This window comes from Oncorhynchus masou, chromosome 16 (assembly GCF_036934945.1).
Source record: "Oncorhynchus masou masou isolate Uvic2021 chromosome 16, UVic_Omas_1.1, whole genome shotgun sequence".
Taxonomy (NCBI): Eukaryota; Metazoa; Chordata; class Actinopteri; order Salmoniformes; family Salmonidae; genus Oncorhynchus; species Oncorhynchus masou.
This window is the reverse complement of record NC_088227.1, coordinates 16,470,134-16,498,048: the sequence shown is the minus strand read 5'-3', so window position 1 is coordinate 16,498,048 and position 27,915 is coordinate 16,470,134. Positions and strand designations below refer to the sequence as shown.

At 39.5% G+C, this 27,915-nt stretch overlaps 1 protein-coding gene across 1 annotated transcript; it reads right to left on the bottom strand.

Moving 5' to 3' along the window:
- Window positions 1–106: 106 nt before the first annotated feature.
- Window positions 107–27,812, bottom strand: LOC135557559 (proteoglycan 4-like). Its single transcript, XM_064990946.1, has 23 exons — window positions 27,772–27,812; window positions 27,574–27,639; window positions 25,512–25,556; window positions 25,309–25,350; window positions 25,011–25,055; window positions 24,669–24,707; window positions 24,507–24,566; window positions 24,197–24,253; window positions 23,966–24,013; window positions 22,878–23,150; window positions 22,590–22,631; window positions 22,465–22,503; window positions 22,217–22,246; window positions 22,084–22,131; window positions 20,398–20,445; window positions 20,236–20,283; window positions 20,101–20,145; window positions 19,951–20,019; window positions 14,893–14,943; window positions 13,653–14,129; window positions 13,519–13,548; window positions 6,947–6,994; window positions 107–6,721 (listed from the first exon to the last, which is right to left on the bottom strand). The coding sequence occupies exons 2-23, from the start codon at window positions 27,623–27,625 to the stop codon at window positions 6,561–6,563; spliced, it is 1,797 nt and encodes a 598-aa protein (XP_064847018.1). The 5' UTR covers window positions 27,626–27,639; window positions 27,772–27,812; the 3' UTR covers window positions 107–6,560.
- Between the last annotated feature and the right edge of the window lie 103 nt (window positions 27,813–27,915).

Genomic DNA, 27,915 nt, shown 5'->3' with positions numbered 1-27,915 from the left:
CCTCATTGCCAAAATCCCAAACTATCCCTTCCATGACTAGAAGATATTAAAGACATCTATATCTATAATATGAAGTTAGCCCATACCAAAATAAAACACAAAGACCTTTAAATGTTAACATGTTTGTTTACTCAATTCGTAATGCTTACATTGCATTGTCCAGAGCCACGTTTTGCTTAAAGTACTGTATACTAAAAACTTAACAAGGTTGACAAAAAAAAGACGTCAAGAGAACATTGTTCTGAAAACAAAACAAAGAAATGAAAAAATAAGAATTCCTATAAATACTGCAAAGCTATATAAGTACTGTATTACCAGTTGGTTTATGCTCCATGTACAACATACTTTGAAAATATATTTTTTGGGGGGGATTTAAAATAAATAATGTGCTGTTGTTTAAATAAGAGTTTGGACTTCATTAAAACTGTTCAAAAACGAAAACTACAACATAAGAACAGTATCATTAAACATATCAGTGACATCCTGTTGTGATTAATTGCAGGACAGAGCTACAGCAGAGCAGGGAGAAAGTTGAGCAATAGTCTCACAAAGTAGCAATAGAGCACTGACAAGGTAACCCAGGTAAAGGGCTACAAAAAGGGATAGCCCAAAATAAAAAATGTCCCTTGTGTATATTTGGCAAGAAAATGTATCTCCATTGAAATATTGAAATTAGTATTTGGGAACATATCTAATATTGTTGCTGTTACATAAGGTGGAGAGTTTGTTTTCCTCCGTGCATGTCAGGAAATCAACAGAGCGTTCACATCTCATAGCAGTGCAATCTATATCCACCCATTACATGTAACTCAACTGATGTCTGACAGTTCTGTTAATAGCTAATATTTCAAGTCCTACAGTAGTGCACCAGAGTGTTGCTGAAAACAAGGGACAACAACTGCAAAATGTGTTGTCTTTGTTCAAATAACAGTCATGCATAATACAGGCAATTAACAAAACTGAATCGTCTTAAAGAACAAAACAACCCAAAACATATTTCAATTCTGAATAATGTTTTTGAAATGACATTGTTACAGCTCACATAATCGGCACATACTCAGTGCTTATGAATCATGTATATCTGAGGTCTGTACTCTGTCAAGACATTCCACAAGTGAATAAATTCACTGAAATGTGCCAGCAGCACTGGTGTAAATCAAGTAAACTTAAGGTATTAAAACCTCATACGGTGTGGTTGTCTTTGTCGTTGCTTTGTTATACCTAGTGACTGGGAAAGGTATGATGATATGACCAAGCTCATAATGAAGAGCAGTTAACCAACAAGTACTTTCCACCACCAGTAAACAAGTTTCCCTGACAAAAAAAATACAAGAATAGAAAGGTAAGACATAGTTATAATTATGAAAAAATATTATTCACTGCTGTTGATGTTGATGTTTATCATTGATGAGTGTATCTCATGGTGGGGGGGACTCTGCCCCCAGCCATTAGTCAGATCCACAGAAAACAACACACAGCACACAGCAGCATTTCCTCTGGTGGAACAGGAAATGGAGCTCTGGAACTTCAAAGTCAAGTTTCTTTTATTCTCTGGCCTACTTTTCAACACTTTGTCGAGCTGTTTTTGCTGACTGTGGATGCACGTGTCCTTGGAAAAAGACAGTTTACTGTACCACTGCAAAATGTATGGATAGATAGTAGATAGATACCATACAGCAGGCTGAGACAGCTACATTCGAAACAAACAAAGCCATTGCTCAGCCGTTACGCTCAGGGATTCACCGTATGGGCTCTCAAGTCACCATGGATTGTAAATATACAGTTGAAGTTGGAAGTTTAGCCAAATACATTTCACCTGACATCAATTCCTGACATTTAATCCTAGTTAAAATTCCCTGTTTTAGGTCAGTTAGAATCACCACTTTATTTTAAGAATGTGAAATGTCAGAATAATAGTAGAAATAATTATTTTTTTCACCTTTTATTTCTATCATCACATTCCAAGTGGGTCAGAAGTTTACATACACTCAATGAGTATTTGGTAGCCTTGCCTTTACATTGTTTAACTTGGGTCAAACGTTTCGGGTAGCCTTCCACAAGCTTCCCACAATAAGTTGGGTGAATTTTGGCCCATTCCTCCTGACAGAGCTGGTGGAACTGAGTCAGGTTTGTAGGCCTCCTTGCTCGCAAATGCTTTTTCAGTTCTGCTCGCAAATTGTCTATGGGATTGAGGTCAGGGCTTTGTGATGGCCACTCCAATACCTTGACTTTGTTGTCCTTAAGCCATTTTGCCACAACTTTGGAAGTATGCTTGAAGTCATTGTCCATTTGGAAGACCCATTTGCGACCAATCTTGAACCTCCTGACTGATGTCTTGAGATGTTGCTTCAATATATCCACATCATTTTGCCTCCTCATGATGCCATCTATTTTGTGAAGTGCATCAATCCCTCCTGCAGCAAAGCCAAAACATGATGCTGCCACCCCTGTGCTTCATGGTCAGGATGGTGTTCTTCGGCTTGCAAGACTCCCCCTTTTTCCTCCAAATATAATGATGGTCATTTTGGCCAAACAGTTCTATTTTTGTTTCATCAGACCAGAGGACATTTTCCAAAAAGTACGATCTTTCTCCCCATGTACAGTTGCAAAGCGTAGTTTGGCTTTTTTTATGGCAGTTTTGGAGCAGTGGCTTCTCCCTTGCTGAGCGGCCTTTCAGGTTATGTCGATATAGGACTCGTTTTACTGTGGATATAGATACTTTTGTGCCTGTTTCCTCCAGCATATTCACAAGGTTCTTTGCTGTTGTTCTGGGATTGATTTGCACTTTTCACACCAAAGTACGTTCATCTCTAGGAGACAGAACGCGTCTCCTTCCTGAGCGGTATGATGGCTGCGTGGTCCCATGGTGTTTATACTTGCGTACTATTGTTTGTACAGATGAACATGGTATCTTCAGGCGTTTGCAAATTGCTCCCAAGGATGAACCAGACTTGTGGAGGTCTATAATTGTTTTTCTGAGGTCTTGGCTGATGTCTTTTGATTTTCCCATGATGTCAAGCAAAGAGGCACTGGGTTTGATGGTAGGCCTTGAAATACATCCACAGGTAAACCTACAATTGACTCAAATGATGTCAATTTGCCTATCAGAAGCTTCTAAAGCCATGACATAATTATCTGGAATTTTCCATGCTGTTTAAAGGCAGTCAACTTAGTGTATGTTAACTTCTGACCCACTGGAATTGTGATACAGTGAATTATAAGTGAAATAATCTGCCTGTAAACAATTGTTGGAAAACGTACTTGTGTCATGCACAAAGTAGATGTCTTAACCGACTTATAGTCGACTTAAAACTATAGTTTGTTAACAAGACATTTTTGGAGTGGTTGAAAAACGAGTTTTAATGACTCCAACCTAAGTGTATGTAAACTTCCGACGTCAACTGTACTTATCGTCCCTTCTGTTGTAGCGAGGACATCTAAGCTCAGATCCAATATTTTCTTTCACATGGTCTTGAAACATGGACTCCTGACATCAAGTCTCGTACTGAGCTGAGCCCAGTTAAATGCTGGACTCAGCTCAGCAACACCATTATCAGAAAAAGGCACACCTACTTGAAAATGCAGTGCCCTCCTTTATGAGACAGTAAAGCAAGTACTTGCAAGTAGTTAATTATCTGGTCCCATATTCACAGCACGCAGTGACTACATCATGTTTGTAACTCTACACATTTATTGGATGCATTTGCTTTTATTTTTGGTTGTGTTTCAGATTATTTCGTATCCAATAGAAATTAATGGTAAATAATGTATTGTGTCATTTTGGAGCCACTTTTTTTGTGAATGAGAATATGTGGATGTGTGGATGCTGCCATATTACGGATAATCCTGAATGAATCTTGAATAATGATGAGCGAGAAAGTTACAGACGCGCACAAATTATGACCTCCACTGTTATGGTAATGGTGAGAGGTTAGCATGTCTTGGGGGTGTGATATTCTTGTGTTTGTAACTTTTTGTCTGTAACTCACTCACAATTTCACGATTCATTAAAAAAGTATCCGTAATCATATGGTACTATTTACATTGATGTATCAGTGTTTTCTATTCTTATTACAATAAAAGGGACTGCACAACCACAACCACAAACACAACTAAACAAACAGCAAATGCATCCAACAAGTTTGTAGAGTTACAAGTTTGATGTAGTCATTGCGTGCTATGAATATAGGACAAAATACTTACATTTGTACTACTTTGTCCCAATACTTTTGGTCCCCTAAAATGGGGACTGTGCACAAAAGTGCTGTAATTTTTTAAACGGTTCAACCGATATGGATGATAAATACCCTCAAATTAAAGCTCTCAGTCAGCACTTTAACCTCAGTCACTGTTTGATTTAAAATACAAACTTTTGTAGTACAGAGCCAAAATAAGAAATGAATGCTTCACTGTCCCAATGATTATGGAAGGCACTGTATTTCAGCAGTTGGCTGCTCCACATAGAAGCAAGCGCCATGATAGGAACATGACATGATGATGAAGTCAGACCACACCTATATATCACAGGGTAACATCATAACGCCATCTCACGATAATCATTGTTGGTCATAGAAACGTGTGGACAGTCATTGACTTGACCTCCTCTAGTGTTGCATTCTCATTACACACACTCCTCAGAGGAAGAGAGAGAGCGAGAGTGAGAGCGAGAAAGAGGTTCTTCTGGTTAACAACGGGAGCTCCCATGAGTAATTCTACCGTACTCAATATCCCACAATCTTTTACCGACATGCCAAGCAGCAAAATACAAGCGGATGCAGTTATTTACATGGAAGCAATACATTAAACATACAATACATAAAACAACATCACAGTGTAAGTGATGAGTGATAAGGCCATGTTCATGTGTGTATGTAGATCTGGGCAGATGTATACAGTAGGTGTTAGCATGCCTGTGAACCATATTTTATAACGTCTGACAATGAGCGGACACGTTTACTGTAGGTGAAAACTCCTGGTCATCTTTGTAAGGGGGATGACATTTGACCTTTTTTTCATTAACTAATGATATTATGTCTGAATCTAAAATATATATTAGGGCCATTTTTAGGCAAAAACAAATATCTATCCTCTTTCTTGACCAAACTATGATGCACAAAGCCACACAATTAAAAATATATATTTTCTGAAGATCTTCCCCACTGGGCACAGACGTCAGTTCAACGTCTAGTTTTGATTTACATTTGGTTGAATTGTCAACTAACGTGAATTTAACTTGAAATCAATGACAAATGTCACCATGTCATTAGACTTAGGTTAAAAGTTGGGTGAAAAGAATATGAAATGCCCTTACGTTGACAACTTAATCGAATCAGTTTCCCACGTCGATTCCACAATCACGTCGATTTTTGGGGGGGGTTGAAATTACGTGGAAACAACGTTCATTCAACCTGTTTTTGCCCCAGTGGGTCATTGTTTATTTGCAGTATCTTTTGTACTCTGGATTTGATGCGCAACTTCTACAATAGTGTCTGAAAATATGGTTTTGGATTTCCTGACACAGGTCAGGCACAGAGTGCAATATTAGCAGGGTATGACACACATCAACAGAAACCTACAAACATGGACATGTTCGGCCAAAGTGAGTAACATTGTTCATTTGTTATTGCACAGCATTTTCAGTGAGTTCCCTTCAACAAAATAGAATCAAAACATGAAATGAAACTCCTAACTCCATTTATATCCAAGTGCCATATATGTATGGCCCAAAAATTAATGTACAGAAAAGTATTGAAATCATTAACTTGATGAATGTTGTGATGTAACAAAAATAATGGTGTGAAGTAACCATTCGACAAACGTAAACGACAAGATTTAACATCAAGATGTACATTATATACAGTACATTTATCTTCAGCTAAAATACAAATGATATGTATGTGTACATTGCATTTTGTTGAAATGTGCAGAAATGATCAATTCCATTTGCTGCTGAAGGTGATGTATCCATAACCTACACTCCTTTCATAATAAATACATCAGAATACAGAGAAATACAGACAAAAATAGATCACAAAGAATTCAACACTGAGCGCTACACTCTTAGAAAAAATGGTGTAATCTAGAACCTAAAAGGGTTATTCGGCTGTCCCCATAGAATAACCCTTTGACGAACACTTGTTGGTTCCAAGTATAACCCTTTTGGGTTCCATGTAGAATACTGTCCGCAGAGGGTCCTACATGGAACCCAAAATGGTTCTACTTGGAACCAAAAACGGTTTTACCTGGAACCAAAAAGGGTTCTCCTATTGGGACAGCCAAAGATCCCTTTTGTAACTGTTTTTCTAAGAGTGTTGAAAAAGCAGCAAAGCCACAACTAAAGGAAAGGAAATTAGGGGCTTAGAAACTCACGGGAGCTCGACCGGTCATAGAAAAATAAATAATACTGTACTGTCCATCCATCCTTCCCCTTTAGTTCCTGATTGTCCTCCGTTTTCAATGAGAAGCCAGTGGGCCAGCAGTAAATACAAGCAGCGCCACCTGCTGGTGAAGGTTGAAGTGCAGACTGAGATGAGGGAGCAGCATAGGGCTGAGGAGCTCGTCTACTGTCCCACTGCTCGGGCTTTCTGCTGCTGCACCTGCTGCATCATCATGGACTGCATGGCTGGGCTCATCGACACAGGGGTCACACCAGGGGTGGAAGGTAGCAAAGGGTAGTGGGCACTCTTTCCACCAATAAAAACACACTGCAAGAATGTTTGACCTGTAAGGTACAATGAGGAAAAATAAGAAATAAATTAAGGATTTGTTATTTTTGCATGTGTTTGCTAACAGGAAGAAGAAGCATGATGCTGTGGCCAATATCTTGAAAACTGCTGACATTTTGGGACTGTATCATCAGTGGACTAATGAAACAAATACCAAAAGACCGTTTTTGAGTGGAGTTTCCCTTCATGATGGACAGAACTTTCTCCATCAGTCATCTTACCAGACGTCTTCTTCTTGTCCGGGGCACTTTCCTCAGTCTGAGAATCTTCTGACGTGGGATAAGAACATAGAGAATCAGATATAGAACTTGTATGAGAGTGAGAAGACAAAGACTATCTCAAGGTACCCAATGTATATATTCTCCTTGTATAAATACACAATGTGATGGGTCTCTCTTCCCCCTACTGTAGATTTAATATATCCATTACAGAGAATATTAAGGGAATTTCAAAGCAGACCCTTTCTACCCCAATGGGACTTATCCAGCCCTGTGGAGACTACAGGGATGCAGGGAATGTGTGTGGTTGTGCTGACATGAGAAAGGCTCACTCTCCTGGGGAATTCTGATCAGAAAGTCTATAATAGACCACTGGGAAAAATGGACTGTGATATAAATGACCTTAAAAACTACTGTGATGGATGAAGAAAGTAGAATAATTTCCCCATTATAAAGAGATGTTTTTAATGTTTTTAATCGAATCAAATATGACACAGGTTTTTTGCTTGGTCCTTAGGGAGAAAAACAGAGAATCCACAGCATAAATCCAAAGCGCAACACCGGTTGCTAAATAAGGAAAATGTGGCTAAATGCTGGAAACTTGGATACTCTTAACTAATAAGATGAATGCATTGACATCGCAATTACCTCAGGAAGGAGAGCTGTTGCCATAGTAAAATGAAAGAAAATCCCTTGAATGAGTAGGTGTCTCCAAACTTTTGACTGGCACTGCATATCAAAGAACATGACATATTCTTTTATAAATATATCATCATATATTTAAAACCCATATATAAACGTGACATACATTTTAAAATATATGATCTTATATTTTAATAACATATATAAGTCAACCCCCCCTTGTTAAATGCATTTATTGCATTGAAATCTATTCCAGAAACATTTGATTTTTTTACATGTAGGAATAAATTATTTTCTAATTGCATTTAGTGTTAAGCAAACATATTATTACTTTGTTGTTTCTTGTATCTACTGTATATGATACTTGCCAAGTCATTTTGAGATTAGATTGGGATGGCGTAGTTTATTGTAGGTTTATGATTTTTGATGTATACGTTTTAAAAACACAAAAACCTATCTAAGAATGAATGTTAATTTTGTACACTATAGTTGTGGCTGCCCACAAGATTATGGTATCACATTGTACTTATTAAACATGGTTTAGATGTTGTTGTTTTAATCCATGACTGTATATCTTTGAAATCCACGTTTATTTGGGCCTGAGTCCTCCAAGGATTTCCTTTGGGTATTGTTCATGCGTTTTGCCACCAGCAGGGGGCGGGGGAGCACAGTGGTTTGTGTCCTCCCTCCCCTCAACAACACTCGAAGAAGTGACAACTAACCGTTTCTCTTCCTGTCTCTTTTTCTTTGTTCTCAGATACAGTGCATTCGGAAAGAATTCAGACCCCTTGACTTTTTTCACATTTTGTTACATTACAGCCTTATTTTAAAATGGATGACAAAGTTTTCCCCCCTCATCAATCTACACATAATACCCCATAATGACAAAGCAAAAACAGTTATTTTGCACATAAAAAAATTTGAAATATGACATTTACATAAGTATTCAGACCCTTTACTCAGTACTTTGCTGATGCACTTTTGGCAGCGATTACAGCCTCAAGTCTTCTTGGGTATGGCACACCTGTATTTGGGGAGTTTCTCCCATTCTTCTCTGCAGATCCTCTCAAGCTCTGTCAGGTTGGATGGGGAGCGTCGCTGCACAGCTATTTTCAGGTCACTCCAGAGATGTTCGATCTGGGTTCAAGTCCGGGCTCTGGCTGGGCCACTCAAGGACATTCAGAGACTTGTTCCAAAGCCACTCCTGCATAGTTTTGGCTGTGTGCTTAGGGTCGTTGGAAGATGAACCTTCGTCCCAGCCTGAGGTCCTGAGTGCTCTGGAGCAGGTTTTCATCAAGAATCTCTCTGCACTTTGCTACGTTCATATTTCCCTCGATCCTGACTAGTCTCCCAGACCTGCCACTGAAAAACATCCACACAGCATGATGCTGTCACCACCATGCTGCGCCATAGGGATGGTGCCAGGTTTCCTCCAGATGTGAAGCTTGGCATTCAGGCCAAAGAGTTCAATCTTGGTTTCATCAGACCAGAGAATCTTGTTTCTCATCGTCTGAGAGTCCTTTAGGTGCCTTTTGAGAAACTACAAGCGGGCTGTCATGTTCCTTTTACTGAGTGGCTTCCGTCTGGCCACTACCATAAAGGCCTAATTAGTGGAGTGCTGCCAAAATGGTTGTCCTTCTGGAAGGTTCTCCCATCTCCACAGAGGAAGTCTGGAGCTCTGTCAGAGTGACCATCGGGTTCTTGGTCACCTCCCTGACCACTGGGTCATGCATTAATGGTCAAGGATTTCTCCCCCGATTTTAATAAATGTGCAAAAATGTCTAAAACCTGTTTTTGCTTTGTCATTATGGGGTGTTGTGTGTAAAAAAATTTTTTTTAATGAATTTTAGAATAAGACTGTAACGTAACAAAATGTGGAAAATTTAAGAGGTCTGAAAACTTTACAAATGCACTTTTTGTGGTCACCGACAGAAGGGCAAACCCAGACACATCACAGGATCTATAAAGCTCAAGTATCAGTTTAGAATGTTTTCTCACCACCAAATATGGTAGTAAGAGGAAGTCCAGTTGCGGGTAGTGGGACAGGATGGAACAAGGTGAAACTGGGCCGACATTCTGCTCATATACGGATAACAGGCGTTGTGTCGGAGATACAGTACCTGTGAAAAGAGGCTACTAGAAAGGGGCTAGGTTCACCCAAACCAACACTGTTTCAGATGGGAATGTCCATTTTACTCATTCCAATTCTATGTGACAATGGCTGTGGTACAGTATATCTATGTATGTATTATCTGTAGTGTTGTACAGATAAACCAGTCATTCCCTAATCTTACTTCATTTGCACACACTGTATATATAGACTATAAAGACTTTTCTATTGTGTTATTGACTGTACGTTAGTTTATTCCATGTGTAACTGCCACGTCCTGACCATAGAGCCCTTATTTTCTATGGATGAGTAGGTCAGGGCGTAACTTGGGGTTAGTCGAGTTTATATTTTCTATGTGGGGTTCTAGTTTTTTTTTCTATGTTGGTGATTTTGTGTGATTCCCAATTAGAGGCAGCTGGTAATAGTTGTCTCTAATTGGGGATTTGATTTGGGATCATATTTAGGTAGCTTGTTTCAACCTGTGTTTTGTGGGATATTGTTTATGGTTAGTTGTATGTTAGCACTCCATTGTCGTCACATTTTGTATTTATTTATTGTTTTGTGTGTTTTACTAAATAAAGATGTGGAACCCAGATCACGCTGCACGTTCGTCCGAGTGTGCTTCAAACGATTGTGACAGTAACTCTGTGTTGTTGTTTGTGTCGCGCTGTTGGCCAGGTCGCAGTTGTAAATGAGAGCTTGTTCTCAACTGGCCTGCCTGGTTAAATAAAGGTGAAAAAACAACAACATTATCTTCAGAACTAACTCACATTTGAATATCTGGCTGTGTCATTAGGACTTTGGAGAATTATTTATGACACACTTATTTCATTTGAAAAAATTCTAGGTGGCAAAGCTGAAAGGGGAGAAGACTGGGAGAAAAAGTGAAAAAGGTACTGCAATTAACTGCCGAGTAGTTTTTTGTTCATCAATTTCAAATGAGCATTTGACAGTGTGCGGGTATAGTCATGGTATTTTTTTAAAGACTATGACATCAACTCATGGCATGCTAACTTCAATAATCTCCAGAGTTAATCTCTGGGTAAGTAGAAAAAATGACCTAAATCTCAAAATCTGTCAGTATCCCTTTAAAAATGAATACCCCATAACAGGTTGGGGTCAATTTCTATTTAATATAAGTGAAGATGTTAAAATGATAGTTAACTTTTTTTTACACCAAATAGTCAGTTGGCTAACAAAAAAACACAAATTTGACTAAGTTACATGTTTGTGGCTAAATCCCCTCAAGTTAATAGTGACTATTTAAACAACTTTGAATTATGGATTACAGTTCCTACTGGCCCATAGACTGCTTTCAGGGTAAGGAACCATCTGACTGGCTATAAGGTGTAAACAAGTGAACTACCCCTTAATTGAATTTACAAGTCAATCATTGTAAATAGGGCATTAATGGTCAAGGATTTCTTATTAAACTGAATCTTTTCACATTGATGTATGAGCCCGAGCCCAAACACAACCCATAACTGTTCTATGTTCTCTTTATCTTACATTTGTTCCCCCCCCACAGATGCGGTCATGAAGCGCTTCCCGGATGCAACAAAGGGATGAGCGGGAACGGCTTACAACACTAAAATGGCTGAATTGAATTGAGAAGTGATGAGAGAAAAATTGTAATGTATAGGATTAAATTAGGTTTGTGTTTTGTGTCGTTTTTTCCTAATGTTTTATTACCAAGTACCACTGAAATAATGACCTGAAACACATATGTTAACATGTATTGTGACATGTAAGGGACATTAATGTCATAAACACTTCAATACTATGTGTCAAACATATATGTTGTTTCTTTTTGCTTATTTGAGCTGTTCTTGGCATAATACGGACTTGGTCTTTTATCAAATAGGGCTATCTTCTGTATACCAGACCTACCTTGTCACAACACAACTGATTGGCTCAAACGGATTAAGGAAAGAAATTCCGCAAATGAAGTTTTAACAAGGCACACCTGTTCATTGAAATGCATTCCAGATGACTACCTCATGAAGCTGGTTGAGAGAATGCCAAGAGTGTGCAAAGTTCTCACCAAGGCAAAGGGTGGCTACTTTGAAGAATCTCAAATATAATATAGATTTTGATTTGTTTAACCCTTTTGGTTAATGCATGATTCCATATGTGTTATTTCATAGTTTTGATGTTGTCACTATTATTCTACGATGTAGAAAATAGTAAATATAAAGAAAAACCCTGGAATGAGTAGGTGTCCAAACTTTTGACTGGTACTGTATGTGAATATAAGGCAGAAATATATGTCACATATATGAAAAGGGACAATTCTTGTATATTTCAACATATACTGTATGAGACATACACTACCGTTCAAAAGTTTGGGGTCACATTTTTTGTCCATTACAATAACATCAAATTGATCAGAAATACAGTGTAGACATTGTTAATGTTGTAAATGACTATTGTAGCTGGAAAAGACACCTCACAAGTCCTCAATTGGCAGCTTCATTAAATAGTACCCGCAAAACACCAGTCTCAATGTCAACAGTGAAGAGACGACTCCGGGATGCTGGCCTTCTAGGCAGAGTTGCAAAGAAAAAGCCATATCTCAGACTGGCCAATAAAAATAAAAGATTAAGATGGGCAAAAGAATACAGACACTGGACAGAGGAACTCTGCCTAGAAGGCCAGCATCCCGGAGTCGCCTCTTCACTGTTGACGTTGAGACTGGTGTTTTGTGGGTACTATTTAATGAAGCTGTCACTTATATACATATATAAGCATATATGGGCATATATATTTCCACCATATACAGTGTGCCCATATACAACATATAAGAAATATACATGGTACATATCCTGTACTGTATGTTTGTTTAACATAACCTAAGTGTAGAGAGAGGGAAGGTCATGCAGGGAGCACAAGCATGACTACAACCCTTATTTAAAAGAAAGCAACTGCTGCAGGTCTTAAAATATATATATAAATCAGTCAGTTTTGCTATAATATTATACATACAGTACATGTACTATTATACATGCATTATATGTAGATAGCCATCATCCTGACAATAAGGATTAAGTATTGCTTAAGGTTCAGGGTACGGTGTGAGGCAAATCACACAGGACGTGAGGAGAGAGTGACTTGGAAGATGGGTCAGGAAGGGATGGGACTAGAATATCAAGAATCCACTGGTTCACTCAATAGAACATCCCCCTAATGTATTTAATGCATTTGGTTTAAAATCCAGTAAGTGTTATTACTGTTTATCACTAGGTATAATCTCTCTCAATAACTAAATGCTGGCTCCGTGAACAGTGTTTAATAGCACATCATCAACAAGATTAATTTACTCCCAATAAATCACCACAGAGCAATTAACAGTAGAGAGAGAATCCTATTCTCTTTTGAGTTGACCAGTGGAGTGGAAGATATAGCAACTACCTTAGTCCTGAGTAGAAGCTAAAGAAGATTCTGCCCCAATCTCTAGAAATGGTAAACATATGATCATTGTAATGTGAAATCGCAAGGGAAACTGTTGCTACAGTAGCTAACTAATAAAAATCATATTTGCATATGATCAACATCACATCAATTGTATAAATGGTGTGTAAATATGAAATCGTAAAAAAATCACATGTATATGATTCCCACTTCCAGACTACCGTAGCAGTAAATGTTTTACACATTACATTTGGATTTTACTAGTCTGAGACCACACACTGAGATAATCCTAAATAGTAAATGCATCAGACGTAAAAATATATATTTTTTTGGTTAGACAGAGCACCAGCATGCTACATCCGTATCTCTCATTTGAATCAAGCACTGGCTCAAGGCATTGGTATTTACTCACTTGCTTTACCAGGGGTCTTTACTTCTTTTTCTGAAATCATAGGAAAAAAGAATCAAGCATAAATAATCAAAAGACATCAATAATGTATGAACTGTTTGAGGAAAGGTATCATTTGATACTTTGAGCCAACATACCTTGAGCCTCTTTCACAGCTTTCTTCTCAGCCTTCTCAGTCTTCTCAGCCTTCTCAGTCTTCTCAGCCTTCTCAGTCTCCTCAGTATTCTCAGCCTTCTCAGTATTCTCAGCCTTCTCAGTATTCTCAGCCTTCTCAGTCTCCTCAGTATTCTCAGCCTTCTCAGTCTTTTTAGTCTTCTCAGTCTCCTCAGTATTCTCAGTATTCTTAGTCTTCTCAGTCTTCTCAGTATTCCCAGCCTTCTCAGTCTTTTTAGTCTTCTCAGCCTTCTCAGTATTCCCAGCCTTCTCAGTATTCATAGTCTTCTCAGTATTCTCAGCCTTCTCAGTCTTCTTAGTCTTCTCAGCCTTCTCAGTCTTCTCAGCCTTCACAGTCTTCTTTGTCTTCTCAGCCTTCTCAGTATTCTCAGCCTTCTCAGCCTTCTTTGTCTTCTCAGCCTTCTCAGTCTTCTTAGTCTTCTCAGCCTTCTCAGCTTTATCTATGAGACGATACAAATGCCAGTTAACCTGTTCTTCAAACTCTGCTTATAATCTCAAACATTTTCTCTTCAAACTGTAACACAAAGTGACATGGCTGTAATTGCAGTTTTGCCATGCATAAACGTCCTCTCTAATCAAGTGACGAGAGACCGGTTTTATTTTTCATGTGTTGTTTTGTTCCGAGGAAAATGTACATAATGATTGATGTGAAAGAGAATCATGCAACGCTTATTCAAAACAGATCTGCGCTGTCGAGTACCCAAAGTAATTCTGCCGGGCCTTTGTCTAAAGTCATGGCGTCTGACAGATCCAATTTCTTCTTGTCAACTAGTGTTTTGTGTTTAATAAGCATGAGAAAGTTAACTGATGCTGGCATGTAGTTAACCTATCACTATAATGCTATACCATTATGCGTGGCATGCTATTCAATAAAAAATGTGCCGCTTTACAAAACACTATAATAGAGAAAAAGAGGGCATCCAGTGATTAGAATATGACATTTACAAGGCTGATCCATGGACAAGGAGCTCCTCAATAAAACAATGAATAATAAATAAAAAAACACATTTGATGGTGCTATTTAGCATGATAGATGTATTCAAACCCTTGAAACCCCTCCTTTGTGGCTGCTCCACTTTTAGGCAAGAGAAGGAGTGCATTAAGTCCTACATGGATTCACGTGGTAAACAAACAAAAGACAGGAAGTGACCTGCTTATCAAAAGAAAGGAGATGTCTTGCTTCGGGATTGAACATTTACTTACGTGGTTTAGTGGGCTGGTCCGTCTTCACAGAGTGTGTGGCTTTAGCTTTGGCTGAAAAAACCCAAAACAACATTATGTACATTTACAATAACAACACAATGACACATTTACAAGCATTTTGGTGTATCAGATAAAGGTTTTGCACCATGTACACTATTCAGCGACAATTGTCTTATTTAACTGTAATTATGCAAACAGCGTTTGAATTAGTTGAAACTTGAACACGTCATTCACGAACAGCGTTCAAAGCGTTTCATGACAACGATAAGTCAATCTGTGCACCTTGCGTTGACAACGTCCCGTCAATAAAACTTGGAGAATTAACTATGCACGCAGTAAACAATTCTAGTCTTTTACATATTTATATCGAGGAGGGACTGAAATGCCATGGAAAAACTCAATGCCGCATCACAATCTATTGATTGATCACTCAAGTTGACCTGAGGTCATTCATTAAATTGAGCCATTTGCCTCAGGTTTATTGATTAAAAGTCTTGGCAGCCGCACTTTGATATAGGCTGCATTTCACATGGTCCATACCGGATTTCCACTTTTCCTCAACTCAGTTCATTACTGGAATCCAGTGTTTTTGGCCTGGCAATGAAAGGCTGCAGCCCATCCCAAATATCCCATAGCTAGAGGATGAAGCTTAGTCAAACAAGGACTGTAATGTCTGATCGCTCTATTGGAAGATAAAAGGAGATGCTGTTTGTAGTTGTGTAATCAGATACACGGCGTAGACATTGCTATGGTAGCTAGGTTTGATAACATCTAATCCTTTTTTTTAAAATTCAACAGCAGCATACATTTGCACTGAAAACAATTTTTACCATCCCGAAAATGTATTAAAAAATGTCCCTCCCAAAAAATGACATCACATTTTTGGGAGTGGCCCACCGTTGCTAAATGAATATAGGGGAAACACTGGAGCTGTGCATTACCAACAGTATATATATAATGTACTGTATGCTCGTTTACCATACCCTAAGGTCAGAGAGTGGGAAGGACATGGCAGTGAACACAAACATGACTACAACCCCTATTTAAAAGAAAGTAACTGCTGCTCAATCAGGTCTTAAAATACATGTAAATCAGTCCGTTTTGCTTTACATTTACATTTAAGTCATTTAGCAGACGCTCTTATCCAGAGCGACTTACAAATTGGTGAATTCACCTTCTGACATCAGTGGAACAGCCACTTTACAATAGTGCATCTAAATCATTTAAGGGGGGGGGGTGAGAAGGATTGCTTTATCCTATCCTAGGTATTCCTTGAAGAGGTGGGGTTTCAGGTGTCTCCGGAAGGTGGTGATTGACTCCGCTGTCCTGGCGTCGTGAGGGAGTTTGTTCCACCATTGGGGGGCCAGAGCAGCGAACAGTTTTGACTGGGCTGAGCGGGAACTGTACTTCCTCAGTGGTAGGGAGGCGAGCAGGCCAGAGGTGGATGAACGCAGTGCCCTTGTTTGGGTGTAGGGCCTGAGCAGAGCCTGGAGGTACTGCGGTGCCGTTCCCCTCACAGCTCCGTAGGCAAGCACCATGGTCTTGTAGCGGATGCGAGCTTCAACTGGAAGCCAGTGGAGAGAGCGGAGGAGCGGGGTGACGTGAGAGAACTTGGGAAGGTTGAACACCAGACGGGCTGCGGCGTTCTTTAATATTATACATGCATTACATGTAGATAGCCATCATACTGACAATAAGGATTAAGTATTGCTTAAGGTTCAGGGTACGGTGTGAGGCAAATCACACAGGACGTGAGGAGAGAGTGACTTGGAAGATGGGTCAGGAAGGGATGGGACTAGAATATCAAGAATCCACTGGTTCACTCAATAGAACATTCCCCTAATGGAATCTAGTGTTGTTGGCCTGTGCAATATGACGCTGCAGCCCATCCCATACATACCATAGCTAAAGGATGAGGCTTAGTCAAACAAGGACTGTAATATCTGATCGCTCTATTGGAAGATAAAAGAAGAGTCTGTTTGTCGTTGCGTAAACAGATACAGGTATACTGCGTCCATGTTGCTATGGTAGCTAGCTTTTACAACCACGTTTCGAATTCAGTAACAACATCTATTCAAACGAGATCCTAGCATTTATATACTTTTATATGAACAGAACCCACCGTCTGATGTCTTCACATCCTTCACCTTGTCTTCTTCTTATGCAAGGAGGAAAGATGTATATGAATGACATGCATTATAATCAAACACATGCATTCTAATCAAACACATGCATTCTAATCAAACACATGCATTCTAATCAAACACATGCATTCTAATCAAACACATGCATTCTAATCAAACACATGCATTCTAATCAAACACATGCATTCTAGTCAAACACATGCATTCTAATCAAACACATGCATTCTAATCTAGAGCTGTGAAAACGTCAAACAGCAGGAACATGCCGGTCTTCGCAGTCATCGGGTCCATCTATATCACAAATCCAAATAGATTACCGTCTTTTAAAAAAAACTGTTTGAAGATGCTACATTACACATACTCTACGCATACTCTTTCCCCTAACCTTGTGTGGGAACGTATAAATCGGGTTCAGTGCTGTACAATGGATTGCCTGCAGTGCAGCAAGACATACAACAGGAGTCTGGGTTTTGACCCCAATAAGAATCCAATCTAAGAAACACCACAGATAAAATGTTCCTTCATTAGCTACCTGTTTTGCCTACACAACATTCTACAACAACACCAACATGTGACCCTTTACAAGATAAGTTTCAGCACAAAGCTCTATAAAACAATGCAACGGGGACTTTTTAAATTCATCTTTGGCTGGTGTAAACAGCCTCAGGGTAAAGCCAGGGTAAATCGCACGGAAGTGTGTTTTATAGGGTTAAAAGGCAAGCTTTTGAGAATCTCGCAAAGCTACCAGGTTCTTTCTTTGGAATTAGACAAGGGAGTTAAAAACCGTTGAAATCACTTCTACATTCTAATGAAAATAGATTCATCAGTTATGCAAAAGGATATGTAATACCCAGATGACACCCTATTTCACCCTACTGTATGTCTATCACCAATGTAGTCAAAACACAGCAAAGCCATATAGAGTTAACCATGTTTGTTTTGTTTTCACAGATGTCCCACAAAGCCATATAGAGTTAACCATGTTTGTTTTGTTTTCACAGATGTCCCACAAAGCCATATAGAGTTAACCATGTTTGTTTTGTTTTCACAGATGTCCCAGAAAGCCATATAGAGTTAACCATGTTTGTTTTGTTTTCACAGATGTCCCACAAAGCCATATAGAGTTAACCATGTTTGTTTTGTTTTCACAGATGTCCCACAAAGCCATATAGAGTTAACCATGTTTGTTTTGTTTTCACAGATGTCCCACAAAGCCATATAGAGTTAACCATGTTTGTTTTGTTTTCACAGATGTCCCACTGTTTGTGTTTGATTTTAGAGTTCAAGTCCTTGAAGGGAATTACTGTACAACTGGAGTGAAGTTCTTCCAAACCCATTACCCAGGTCAGTAAATCGGCACTTTGCTCTACCATGCAGACAAACCGCAGGCAATATACAGGGAGGTAATTCAGAGAGGGATCCTATGGTAATGGTCTAGATACAGGGAGGTAATTAGGCATTGGGTGGAAGGAGCAGAACATATGCCGAGGGTAGACAAAAAAATAAATGTCAGGTAAACGTTTGAACCCTACATTTAACTGCTCAGGAGAGTGTGGAGACAATCAGGATGCCTGTATGAGAGACTCAAACCTACATACATGACCTGATCGCTCCATGCTCCGCAGAACACGTATTCAGTTATTCGGTATGCTGCATTTCAGAGGTTGTTCATACTTGTTTAGCCAATACAATAATTGAGCGAGGAAATAAACTCATCCATGTTGTGGGCCTCGGGGAAGGGTTGCCATAGTAATGTGATGGAGGGTTGAGCACGCGATGACGGTATTCACCAACAGAGGAAATGGAATAGCACAATCTTATAAACATTGAGAGATAACTGGAGGAAAAACTGGATCTATTAGAGATGTTGCAGCATCCTTCTGAAGGATTTTTTGCAAGTGACATATTATTATATATTATGTAAAAACCAAGCTCCCACTCTGCTAATAGGGGTCATCCTGGAGGTTTCATAACCATTAGGTGTTTCAGCTGTTTGAAAATGGATACTTCAGGATTTTGACAACTTCCCCAGAGTCAGACGAATTAGTAGGTACCATTCTTATGTCTCTGTGTCCAGTATGAAGGAAGTTCGCCAGCCAATGCTAACAAACATTAGCGCCGTGACTGGAAGTATATGGGTATCTGCTCGCAACTACCTGTAACTTCCCTTGAAGTTAACCTGTTTGTTTCCCCCAAAAAACTCAAAAGTCCACTCGAAGCATAGTCAACTCATTCTTACTTTTTCTCTCTGCCACTTTCGGTTTCTCTTTTACTGATGGGAAGACGTTTCTATTAATGTACCACGTAGTAAAAATGCAAAGGGAAAACAGTGAAAGACATAATACTCCGATTCTGCTCTGCACACTAATAGATGGGACTGATGCACTTCACTGTGCCTGCTTCAGGTGCGTGTGTTAACTTCTCCTTCATTGCAGGGGCCTAAAAGTGTGAGCACAGTTAGACAGCCTGATTCCAATTTTCATTGTATCTAACTGAAAAGAATCTGTATTTAGTGTGAAAAACATTTCAATTGCTGTGTGGCTCCCTTTTCCCGTAGATGTGGGTCTTATAGCGACAACTCTTCCGGTGGCTTTTGCCATTGGCACCACTACATTTGTGTGGTTACCTTTTCTCATAGTGGGGACTCTTGGAGTGGCTTTCCCAACTAGGGCAGAGATTCTATTATTTATCACATTACATACTAATAAAACATACAGATAATAAGGCTCCTGACTGAACAAGTTAATTAAGCCAAGCAGGATGTAGGAAGGGCTATTCCATTCTTTACAAGCGAACATTTGGCTTTGGCTTTTGCAGCAGACGGTTCTGATAGAAACAATACATGTAATATGTGTCTAACTACAATCCATGGTGAGCATTTACTCAAGTTAACATTTGTGAAATACAGTATTACCTTTCTTGGTAGAGGGTGTGGTTGTCCGGCTAGTGGTTGCCTTGACTTTTTCTTTGGAGATTGCAGGCTCTAAAAAAATATAATATATATCCACACTTAGAACATATGGTAATTTGTTGACTGGAATAACTTGATCTAAGTTGATGTTACCTTTCTTTGTAGGAGTTATTTTGTCCTTGTCCTTTTCCGCAGGATCTGAGACAAAGGAAAATAAAATAAAATATGCTTCATCATACAACTCAATGTTGCTCTGAGAATCCCATGGCAACTAAATATATTTGTTACCTTTCTTGGCAGTTGTTGTTTTAGCTTTATCTTTGGAAACAACAACCTCTGAAACTCAGAACACAGACCCCAAAAAAATGTAAATTCACACACTGAACAACTCTAAAAGGTAGACATATATCAAATGCCTGTGTATACATATTACAACATACACTGAAGTACCTTTCTTTGTCGTGGAAGGTTTTGTCTTTTCTTCAGAGACAACAGCTCCTGGAATGAAAATATCATGGTCAACATTTCAACATTTTCAAATAAAAGTCAAGTATGAAGTGCTTTGAGAGACTAGTCAAGGACCATATCACCTCCACCCTACCTGACACCCTAGACCCACTCCAATTTGCTTACCGCCCAAATAGGTCCACAGACGATGCAATCTCAACCACACTGCACACTGCCCTAACCCATCTGGACAAAAGGAATACCTATGTGAGAATGCTGTTCATCGACTACAGCTCGGCATTCAACACCATAGTACCCTCCAAGCTCGTGATCAAGCTCGAGACCCTGGGTCTCGACCCCGCCCTGTGCAACTGGGTACTGGACTTCCTGACGGGCCACCCCCAGGTGGTGAGGGTAGATAACAACATCTCCTCCCCGCTGATCCTCAACACTGGCGCCCCACAAGGGTGCGTCCTGAGCCCTCTCCTGTACTCCCTGTTCACCCACGACTGCGTGGCCATGCACGCCTCCAACTCAATCATCAAGTTTGCGGACGACACAACAGTGGTAGGCTTGATTACCAACAACGACGAGACGGCCTACAGGGAGGAGGTGAGGGCCCTCGGAGTGTGGTGTCAAGAAAATACCCTCACACTCAACGTCAACAAAACTAAGGAGATGATTGTGGACTTCAGGAAACAGCAGAGGGAACACCCCCCTATCCACATCGATGGAACAGTAGTGGAGAGGGTAGCAAGTTTTAAGTTCCTCGGCATACACATCACAGACAAACTGAATTGGTCCACTCATACAGACAGCATCGTGAAGAAGGTGCAGCAGCGCCTCTTCAACCTCAGGAGGCTGAAGAAATTTGGCTTGTCACCAAAAGCACTCACAAACATCTACAGATGCACAATCGAGAGCATCCTGGCGGGCTGTATCACCGCCTGGTACGGCAACTGCTCCGCCCTCAACCGTAAGGCTCTCCAGAGGGTAGTGAGGTCTGCACAACGCATCACCGGGGGCAAACTACCTGCCCTCCAGGACACCTACACCACCCGATGTTACAGGAAGGCCATAAAGATTATCAAGGACATCAACCACCCGAGCCACTGCCTGTTCACCCCTCTATCATCCAGAAGGCGAGGTCAGTACAGGTGCATCAAAGCTGGGACCGAGAGACTGAAAAACAGCTTCTATCTCAAGTCCATCAGACTGTTAAACAGCCACCACTAACATTGAGTGGCTGCTGCCAACACACTGACACTGACTCAACTCCAGCCACTTTAATAATGGGAATTGATGGGAAATGATGTAAATATATCACTTGCCACTTTAAACAATGCTACCTTATATAATGTTACTTACCCTACATTATTCATCTCATATGCATACGTATATACTGTACTCTATATCATCGACTGCATCCTTATGTAATACATGTATCACTAGCCACTTTAACTATGCCACTTTGTTTACATACTCATCTCATATGTATATACTGTACTCGATACCATCTACTGTATCTTGCCTATGCTGCTCTGTACCATCACTCATTCAAATATCCGTATGTACATATTCTTTATCCCCTTACACTGTGTATGAGACAGTAGTTTAGGAATTGTTAGTTAGATTACTTGTTGGTTATTACTGCATTGTCGGAACTAGAAGCACAAGCAAAATCTGTACCTTTCTTTACAACAGCTGGTTTGAACTTCCCTTTGGACACCGCAAGTTCTAGAAGGAAAGAAAGAAATAGAAACTATCTGACTATATTTAAATACAGAAAGCAATGATCCCGTTCAATTGTACAAACTCTTACCTTGCGTCTTAACTTTTCCTTTAGGAGACTCTGGGGGAAAAAAATGAGTGATTGACAAAATATAAGTAGAAATCTGATCGATGTGTGTCTGCTATGGTGTAATACTTATAAGCAGCTATCTTACCTTTGCCTGAAGTAACTTCTAACACTGAAACTCTTACCATTGAGTTCATTTACATAACAAGTACGGAACATATACAGTTTTCAGTTAGTGTGAAGGATGATTTGGTATGTAGAGAGTCTCTTACCCGTCTTTGAGGCAGCTGCCTTGGTCTTTTCCTTTGGAACTAAGAGTGAAGAAGAATGTGTTCAGATCAGACATGAACGAGTTATATAAGTGTTATCCTTTTGTATCAACACAATATGTTCGTACCCTTCTTTGTGGAAGCAGCCTTTTCTTTGGGAGCCTGTGGTTCTTCAATGGAAAAACAGTCTGTTAAGAGTTTCCTTTCAAGCACAGTATAAAGGGTCAATAAATAAATAAAATATTGAATTGAATATGAGCATTTTAATTTACATGGAGGGAATATAAGCACTGTTTCTATCTTTGTGGAAAAGTAATATTCATATTATTTGCAAGCACTCTGTCCCTTTAGAGAAAGATGACCTAGTTCCAATATCAGCTACTAAGTTAGAGTTTACGTTCTGAGATAATAATTACCTTGAGTCGATGGAGCTGGTGCAGGTCCAGGTGCTGGTCCAGGTGCTGGTGCAGGTGCTGGTCCAGGTGCTGGTACAGGTGCTGGTTCAGCCGGTAGAACTGGAGCTGTTGGTTGAGCTGGTTGAGCTGGTACTGGTTGAGCTGGTGCTGGTTGAGCTGGAGGTGCTTGATAAACTGGAGGAGCTTGATAAACTTGATAAGCTGGAGGAGCTTGATAAGCTGGAGGAGCTTGGTAAGCTGGAGGAGCTTGGTAAAATGGCTGAGCTGGATGAGCTGTTGGAAAGGGCAGCGGAGATGATGGAAAGAAGTTGTAAATTCAAATGGAACCCAGATGACATATCTCGTCATGTATTACGTACAACTGTAGATAAAATCAAACAGGTTAGCTAGTTAAAATTGTATGTGACGACAAGGAGAAAAAAGTAGCTGAGGTGGTGAGCAACTAGGGACTAAACCAGGGACGTATGATAATGTTAAACAGCAAGAAAACAGATCAGTTAGACTTCTATGTTCAATGCCTTTTCAATGGATACTTGGTAACAATGTACTATACTTAAATAGTACTGAAGTTGTAAAATATGGTGCACGAAAAGTAATTCATGTGACAGAATGTAATTGAAAATAATAAAGGGCTTTTACATGTATTTTTTTTGTAAACACAAGATCTTTGAGGTGAGAAGCACCAGGAAACACCAAGAGACTGCTGGGAAAAGCCACTGCAATTCGAGGAGCTGACAGACCAATAAAGGAACATAGTACAAAACAGTTTAAAGATGTAAATCTTGAGTATTTTCAAAATGGTTGTTGCTAACACTACTCAAATGTTCACCCAGAGATAATCATTAGAAACCTATACAAGGCCATAAAAGGACGTAAGGACATACAGTAAACAGAGGCTGTGATGCAAATAACACTCAGCCCTCGTAACTAGGGCCTGGAAGTTTTCCTGGTCTAGTCACATGGTCAAGAGAAACTCCTCCCCCAAATAACAACACAGAGCTCTGGAAACAAAATGTCAGGCACATTTAAATATTGTTAATGTTGACATTAAATGTCTGATTGACAAGAATTAAAATAATACCAAATACCTGTCATAGTTGTAGGTGGAAATGGATTGTCTGTGAATATATGATGCACTGGAAGATAAATGGAATCAACACCTTTTCAGTCAAGTTTGAGAAGGATATATTAAACCTGGACATGTACAGGACTGTATTATACTGCAATAGAAGAGTGACATACAGTATACAGAAAAACAAATACCACTGATATTGTACAGTGTATTCAGGAGGTGCTTTAGAGCATATGTGTATACTTACAATACCAGCCAGGAGATGATGATGGCCAGTAGACTGGTGTGGGTTGACAGGCGGGAACTGCAACATACAACAACGCACATTCATACAGAACCTACATACGTTGTGATATGTTTAATGTATTCAATAACCTTTTGCTTGAAAGAATGCTTTATCAAAGTACATGTTAGAAAAACAACATGCTCAAAAGGTGGTCCGATTCGTATCTACTGTATGTTCTCTTTCATTCTTGCATGTTCTCTTGTACTGCTGCAATGTGTCCTAAGATGACACAGTGCTACAGTATCTAAATGTTTTATCTCTACAAATGTACCTGGCGCAGGTGCAGGTGCAGGTGCAGGTGCAGGCACCCCAGCATCTACATGTTGAGACTCTGCAATGTGATAAAAAAAAGAGGTGTTGGACAAACATAACACAAGTATCTTTACAGAAGGACTGTTACAACCACGGTGTGATTATTGCATGACTGAGTTACCTTCTTTTGTGGCCTTCGCTTCCTTTTTAAGTCGTAGTTCTAAAGGAGGGAAAGGGAAACGGTACGGTACAATGGGGTTACATCTGATGGGTGACTTTGAAGTCTTTTCCCACCTCCGCCGCTCTAAAGACCTTCATCTCCCCACTAGAACTGATGAATGGTGGGAGGCACTGAGATAGAATACCTTTTAATCATCGAATATACGTTTTCCTCCATCTAACTACACAGAAGCATGCACTGTTCTGCAGTGTAATGGATATTGAGGAAGATTTGAATAGATGTTTACATATACACGGCTAAGTCATTCATCTTGGGCTTGTACTGTATTTCAGAATGTCCTACCTCTCTTCCTGATTGCCGCTTCTAATTCCAATTTCCTTGCAGCCTCTGGTTAAATGACATAGGTGGAGATACAGAGATTCAGCCACAAAGTGATCTTAGAATATTTACATTTATTCATTGTTTCATTTTGTTTTGTTTTATTCAAACAACTTGCAAACAGCTTTTCCCTGTTATTCAGTTGAAATGCAGCAATATGGTAGGCTATTGCACAAGATCACTTGCCGTTCATCTTACAGACATTTTTTATCTGCTATTTCAGAGATGATGATAATGAGCTGCCAACAGCGATGATTCCTACCTCTCCTTTTTGGCTTGTCAACTGGCCTGCACATGTCACGCTCTTTATGACAGAAAAGGGGAAAATCAATCATGAATACGTGTCATTGGTGTTCTTTCTCATATATCGAGCAACTATTACTTTCATCATGTTTCTTCCTTACCTAATATTCTGTATGATCAACAATTCAAATACACAGTAAAAGTACAGAAAACACATAGTACCTCTCTTAGCTCTCACTACTGGTTCCTTTTTAGGGGGCTCTGCCTCTGAAAATGAACGCAGAATACAATACATAAGGGAGTATTCGGTCCACATTCTTGCTTAGCACTGTAGTTGCTTGCCAAAGATGGAAGCAAGCTTTTTGAGAACACGTTCAGGCATGTATTGCTGTTTTATAATAAAACCATATTATATTTTTAAAAATGTATGAAAATGAAAAATGTGTGAACATTTAAATAGCTTAGATCATCATTGGCATTATTATATTGAACAGCTAACTACTTATGTCAAATGTAGCAAAGAGGTGAAGTGGATAAAACCATCAAGAATATACAATTTGATCTTTGTTCCATCTTTAACTTTGAAAAGATACCTGATCAAACCGGAAGAGAATGAAAGACCCTCCATTAGTATAAAGATCAACAGATTTGCACTAAGATTGAATTGGTTCATCCGTCCCCTCTAGTCTCTATGTTACTTTCAAAGCTACTTTCAAAGCAACATGACATCTCAGCTTCACAACACATGCTCTTCCTCTCGGGAGTGGCCATTTTAACCGTGGACAACAAAATTGGTATAGTCAAACATGTCACAAAGTTCAGTTTTGAAAAATGATATTATTAATACATTTTAAATTAGGCTCAGACTCAGCTAACACATATAATATGAATGTGTTTACAGACCAGTGTTAAATTTGGATTGTCTTTAACCTTTTATCTTACTCTGAAAAGGGTAGTTTCAGACAAGCAATAGGACACTTAAGATCCTACAAAGTCAACAACTCAGAGTGCATACTTTATCATGCAATGCTCATATAATGTGCCTATCTAGCATAGCGCTATCAAACAGAACACACATCGACACAATGTATAGATATAGACATACTGTATCCATCACCAATGTAGATGTGCCGCTTTTCAAACAGCAGGGGCCAGCATTGTGCCTATTGCAGCAAGCTTCAATACTGCCATGCTCTCTGAGGTCTCAACGTACTTCCAGTTACAAACATGTTATTAAGACAAAAACACACTCCACCTGAACACTTCCAAGTGAAAGCTTACAAAAACATGCAAAACGTGAGACCAGCGTTACTGCCGCATATAATTTACAGCATACATGGATGCATCACAGTTTACAGTACTTTCCATAGGGCATTCGAGCGATCTTTTAGTTACTGGTCCAACGCTCTAACCGCTAGGCTACCAGCCGCCCTCCACATTGTTACACATTGAGAGTTATATATTGAGAGTGTTGCTCTGGGCTTGTTAATGGCTTTGCATTCCTGTTCCTCTACTTCTATATAAGCTCTTACTTCAGGGACCAACACCCTCCGTAGGGAGCAAGAAGAGATACACTACTGTGCTGCTATTCCTAACCACACGAAGGATAAAGTGACTCGAACATACCTTCCATGGCTAATTCCCTCTTGACACTTTTAGCTATATGTCACAGATATACCGTCAGTTAGTGAAATGCATCCTAATGCATGGCTTATCTAAACTTTTCCACTAGATGGCGACTTTGAGAAGCAAAACCAAGGAAACACCAACTATAACGCAATATGAAGTCACTGAGGATTGTCATTACTGAACTTGAAATGAATGTTTGGAAGAAACACTGCAAGTTGTAACAATGGACTTCGCATTACTTGAGAGTTAGTATGTCAACAACACCATTTAAGCCACAAATGGAACTTACAACACGGATATCGCCAAACCAAAGTTTTAAGCATTGCCAATAGACTCATAATTCAGAAACAGAAACAGATGTTGAGTCTACTACACATAAGATCCTCTCAATGTCAGAGGATACTTCTTGACATTTATAAAGCTTCTCTCTACAGCCAGTTCTACATTCAAGATGAATTCAAGACTAAAGCAATGCAGAAAGAATCACTCCAATATTTTGTCATACAAATGCATCTGGCCAAGAGGGGAACACAGCCCTTACTATGAGAAATAAGGTCAGCCAAAGGTATGGTAAATATAAAAAGGGGTTAGTAATGAATGGCTTTCACTTCTCCACACCATGCCTGATATTAATCTATTATCGGTATATAAATACCTTTCTCCTCCGATGGCTCACTTTTGGCCTCTTTGGGCTTGGACGAATGCATACAAGGGCACACTGCTGTAAAATGGAATGCATAGCTTTAAGACTACATAGAGCGGAATAGATAATTGAAATGTGCAATTCCCTATTTATAATTGTTTCTTTTTCACTTATATTCAGATCATTACAGACCAGGCTGCTCTGATATACCTTGTTCTGCAGGAGGAGTAGCTTGCTTGACCTTTAGTTCTGAAAAAGAAGTAGATTTACTGATCAATACTAATAAATATATAAACAGCCAAATGGTCCGGTATACTAAATCCTCTTCGAAATAATCAATCAAACGTAAGGTGG

Excerpts from the sequence above, each read along its gene's own strand:
- LOC135557559 (XM_064990946.1), bottom strand. The coding sequence starts at position 27,625 with ATGCATTCGTCCAAGCCCAAAGAGGCCAAAAGTGAGCCATCGGAGGAG. Across the intron at positions 20,284-20,397 it reads ACCTTCCACGACAAAGAAAG|AGGTTGTTGTTTCCAAAGAT; the intron begins GTACTTCAGTGT and ends TCTGAGTTTCAG. Across the intron at positions 20,020-20,100 it reads AATAACTCCTACAAAGAAAG|AGCCTGCAATCTCCAAAGAA; the intron begins GTAACATCAACT and ends ATATTTTTTTAG.